We start from the raw sequence: 5,028 nt of genomic DNA, 5'->3' as shown, positions 1-5,028 counted from the left end.
CTTGTAACATAAATCACCCAAGAGCTCAATGAGAGGAATTGTATTAAGCTAGAACTTTAAATATCAGGAAAAAAAGACATCAAAGATTTACAGAAGATGAGGTTGTTTCATGAACTGAGACTCACAATGAATCCTTTACAGAATAAAAGCCAGTTTTGTCAGCATAAGTCCCATCACAGTGATAAAAAAGCATTGAAATGCAGCAGAAATAATCTAAAGGTAGAGATGTACTGTCCTCTTATTTAGTTACATCATATCTGAGATGTGGACTCACCAAAAAAGCAGATATTTAACTGGACAAGAATGTCCACCTTACAAACTATACTTTATGTAGACACTTAGTCACCATGTTTAATTGTGTGTTCATGCACAAAAAAAACGTGTCACACTAGGAGCTTCAAATTCTGTTCTACGTCTAAACCACCCGATCCATGTAGGACCATACAGGACCCAGTTCTGATAAAATAAAATTATTCTGATCACAAATTTACTATCAGGCAAAATGTATAGAACATTATTATCAAAAAAAAACCTTTAACCACTTAAGAAATAATGAGCTTTGTCTTTAATCCATCATCGACCTTAGTCTCCACTGGATTCATTCAGAGCATTTCCATAGAGCCACTTTGCATCAGCAGCTCCATGCTCCAGCGCTCTGGGAGAGTTTATAGTCATGACAGTTGAACACTGGATGACTGACAGCTGTCCTTCATCACAGCAGAAGACATAGAAATCCTCATCATCATCAGAAACATGACTTTGATCTGCGTCCTCATCTGGACTCTCCTCTGCTGCTGCTTCACAGGTAAAGTCCAGAGAACCCAACTCCTCTCCTCTATGAACATCTGTCCCTCTGAAATGAAGCCGACTAAACCATGAAGCTGCTGCATGTTTTTGTCTCTGTGTCCTCAGAGGTCAAAGGGCAGGTCACAGTGACTCAGCAGCCTGCAGCACTGAGAGCTGATATTGGAGTATCTGTCAACATCAACTGTAGGATCAGTCAGAATGTTTATTTTTCTAGCAGTAAGCACTGTTTAGCCTGGTACCAACAGAAAGATGGACAAACTCCTAAGCTCCTCATTTATTATACCAGCACTAAAGCATCAGGGACTCCAAGTCGTTTTTCAGGCAGTGGATCAAACTCTGACTTCACTCTGACCATCAGTGGAGTTCAGGCTGAAGATGCTGGAGTTTATTACTGTCAGAGTTATCATATCATCAGCAGCCAGTGGGTGTTCACACAGTGAAAAACCGTCGTACAAAAACCTCCCTCAGTCAGTATCAACAGAAAGTGAACTGCAGCTGCAGAGACTGATTGTGTTCTTTCAAGGAGAAAAAAGTCATGCAATTCATGTAAACTAAAGTGAAAACTGTTTAATCATTAATAGCTTAGTCAGATGTTAATGAAAAAATAAACATAAACCAGTGATTTATGACAGTATTTTGCATTTTTTACCATATTGTTGTTAAATTCATCAAAGAAATGAAAACATCTGGCGAGAACGAGACATGGCCAACATTTAATCCCACATGAAATCACACAGCTTTGCATGATCAGAATATCCATGTTCAACAATTTGGAGGTTTGATCAGACATTTAACTTTGTGTGCTCATGATTGTTAAAGTGAGTGAACATAATGTTTTATTCCATCAGGAAGAAGACTGTAGCAGCTTTTGTGTCAGAAAAATGTTTTAAAAAGGCTGCGAAAGAGTTTGAAGTCAAGTGAAAATAAATAAAAATAATAAATTAATAAAAATAAAAAATAAAATCATGAAAAACTGTCAAAAAGTAAACCAACATGCCAAAGATCTGACTGTCCTGAATTTCACCCTGAAAACAGATGGGGAAATGTTTGAAAAAGTAACAGAAAACACAAACATGTCGACACTTACAGGAAGCTATTGCTGATATTCATATGAAAACACATGATTGACTCTAAAATAGAAGAGACCGCACAACTTTAGCTGTCTGTGTGATACTGCATGGAAAACATGTCACAGAGAGATTTTAATTCTATCTAATGTCTAAACCTGCTTATCCTTGCAGAGTAGTGGAGGGCTGGTTGCCATCGCCAGCTCTGATAAAATAAATATATTTTGATCACAAATTTACAGTAGAACATTATGATTAAAAAAAAATGTAAACGCTACATAAAAATAAATAGGAGCTTTGTCTTAAATCCATCACATTAGTCTCTACTGGACTCAGTCAGAGCATTTCCATAGAGCCACTTTGCATCAGCAGCTCCATGCTCCAGCGCTCTGGGAGAGTTTATAGTCCTGACAGTTGAACACTGGATGACTGACAGCTGTCCTTCATCACAGCAGAAGACACAGAAATCCTCCTCATCATCAGAAACATGACTTTGATCTGCGTCCTCATCTGGACTCTCCTCTGCTGCTGCTTCACAGGTAAAGTCCAGAGAATCCAACTCCTCTCCTCTATGAACATCTGTCCCTCTGAAATGAAGCCGACTAAACCATGAAGCTGCTGCATGTTTTTGTCTCTGTGTCCTCAGAGGTCAGAGGTCAGTACACAGTGACTCAGCCTGCAGCAGTGAGAGCTGATATTGGAGGATCTGTCAACATCAACTGTAGAACCAGTCAGAATGTTTATGTTTCTGGCAGCTCCCATCGTTTAGCCTGGTACCAACAGAAAGATGGACAAACTCCTAAGCTCCTCATTGATCGTACCAGCACTCGAGCATCAGGGACTCCAAGTCGTTTTTCAGGCAGTGGATCAAACTCTGACTTCACTCTGACCATCAGTGGAGTTCAGGCTGAAGATGCTGCAGTTTATTACTGCCAGAGTCTTCATTACCCCAACAGCCAGTGGGTGTTCACACAGTGAAAAACAGTCATACAAAAACCTCCCTCAGTCAGAATGAACTGAAACTGAACTGCAGCTGCAGAGACTGATTGTGTTACCTCAAGAAATAAAAGCCATGCTAAACTAAAATAAACACTGTAGGTTACATATGTGTGTGGTTGTGTGTGTGAGCTTGAAGGAGGTTTGATCGTGTCCTTTGTGTGCTCCTCATATTAAAGTGGCAGTGAACATCATGGTGGGACCCAAGGAAATCCCACCATGATGTTTCATGAGTCTGAAGAAGAATTTCACATTCTTCAAAAGAATGTGGAATCAGCAATTCTACTGCATGAAAAACTGTCAAGTGAACCAACGCGTCAAAGGTCTGGCTGTCCAAACTATTTCACCCTGGAACAGATTGTAAAATGTTTGGTGTCTCAGAAAACACAAACATTTCAACGCAGGACTTGCAGCAAGATCTTGCTGCTTTTGTTATTAAACACATGGCTGACTCTAAAAGAGAAGAGACTGCACAAATGTAACTTCTGTTATGGGAGATGATCAAGCAGTAAAGCTTTGCTCTCTAAGTAAAAAGGCCAGACTAAAGTTTGCCTGAATAATTATATTCCAANTCCTGGACTCAGTCACAGCATTTCCATAGAGCCACTTTGCATCAGCAACTCCATGCTCCAGCGCTCTGGGAGAGTTTATAGTCCTGACAGTTGAACACTGGATGACTGACAGCTGTCCTTCATCACAGCAGAAGACACATAAATCCTCCTCATCATCAGAAACATGACTTTGATCTGCGTCCTCATCTGGACTCTCCTCTGCTGCTGCTTCACAGGTAAAGTCCAGAGAACCCAACTCCTCTCCTCTATGAACATCTGTCCCTCTGAAATGAAGCCGACTAAACCATGAAGCTGCTGCATGTTTTTGTGTGTGTGTCCCCAGAGGTCAGAGGTCAGATCACAGTGACTCAGCAGCCTGCAGCAGTGAGAGCTGATCTGGGAGGACCTGTCAACATCAACTGTAGAACCAGTCAGGATGTTTATTATTCCAGTGGTTGTTCCTGTTATCGTTTTGCCTGGTACCAACAGAAAGATGGACAAACCCCTAAGCTGCTCATTTATAATGTTAACACTCGAGCATCAGGGACTCCAAGTCGTTTTTCAGCCAGAGGATCAAACTCTGACTTCACTCTGACCATCAGTGGAGTTCAGGCTGAAGATGCTGCAGTTTATTACTGCCAGAGTCTTCATTACCCCAACAGCCAGTGGGTGTTCACACAGTGAAAAACAGTCATACAAAAACCTCCCTCAGTCAGAATGAACTGAAACTGAACTGCAGCTGCAGAGACTGATTGTGTTACCTCAAGAAATAAAAGCCATGCTAAACTAAAATAAACACTGTAGGTTACATATGTGTGTGGTTGTGTGTGTGAGCTTGAAGGAGGTTTGATCGTGTCCTTTGTGTGCTCCTCATATTAAAGTGGCAGTGAACATCATGGTGGGACCCAAGGAAATCCCACCATGATGTTTCATGAGTCTGAAGAAGAATTTCACATTCTTCAAAAGAATGTGGAATCAGCAATTCTACTGCATGAAAAACTGTCAAGTGAACCAACGCGTCAAAGGTCTGGCTGTCCAAACTATTTCACCCTGGAACAGATTGTAAAATGTTTGGTGTCTCAGAAAACACAAACATTTCAACACAGGACTTACAGCAAGATCTTGCTGCTTTTGTCATTAAACACATGGCTGACTCTAAAAGAGAAGAGACTGCACAAATGTAGCTTCTGTTATGGGAGATGATCAAGCAGTAAAGCTTTGCTCTCTAAGTAAAAAGGCCAGACTAAAGTTTGCCTGAATAATTATATTCCAAAAATGATATTTGAAATGAAAGTCTTTGGACAGATGAGTCAAAAACTTTTTTTTTTTTTTTTTTTTTCGGAAAGAAACAAAATCATTGTCTTCAACCAATACAGCACTCCCTGTCAGGGTTCTCATACCAGCTGTGAAGCATGGAGTTAGAAGTGTCATGCTTCTGGGATTCTTTGCTGCAGCAGTATCACTGTCACACAATCACCATGAATATTACAGAGCTTGATGGAAAATATGAAGCAATGTGAACCTTAACCGGCACTGGACTACAATATGATGATGGCCAAAACATACCAGAGTGAATCCATCCAGGAATCACTGTGAATAAAGGAACA

General features: G+C 40.5%; 3 gene segments (V, D, J or C); all 3 read left to right on the top strand.

Annotated features, from left to right (window-relative positions):
* Positions 1-680: 680 nt before the first annotated feature.
* LOC106943142 (Ig kappa chain V-IV region Len-like) lies at positions 681-1,247 on the top strand. The segment is given in 2 exon segments: positions 681-805; positions 913-1,247. Coding segments are annotated over 2 exon segments (387 nt in total).
* Positions 1,248-2,137: 890 nt separating this feature from the next.
* On the top strand, positions 2,138-2,973 carry LOC106943140 (Ig kappa chain V region 3547-like). The segment is given in 2 exon segments: positions 2,138-2,413; positions 2,521-2,973. Coding segments are annotated over 2 exon segments (384 nt in total).
* Positions 2,974-3,532: 559 nt separating this feature from the next.
* LOC106943139 (Ig kappa chain V-IV region Len-like) lies at positions 3,533-4,226 on the top strand. The segment is given in 2 exon segments: positions 3,533-3,657; positions 3,765-4,226. Coding segments are annotated over 2 exon segments (393 nt in total).
* The last annotated feature ends 802 nt before the right edge of the window (positions 4,227-5,028 follow it).

The sequence above is a fragment of the Poecilia latipinna genome, unplaced genomic scaffold (genome assembly GCF_001443285.1).
Source record: "Poecilia latipinna isolate Pla-1442-1.1 unplaced genomic scaffold, P_latipinna-1.0 Scaffold4914, whole genome shotgun sequence".
Classification (NCBI taxonomy): domain Eukaryota; kingdom Metazoa; phylum Chordata; class Actinopteri; order Cyprinodontiformes; family Poeciliidae; genus Poecilia; species Poecilia latipinna.
This window is presented reverse-complemented; position numbering and strand designations above follow the sequence as displayed.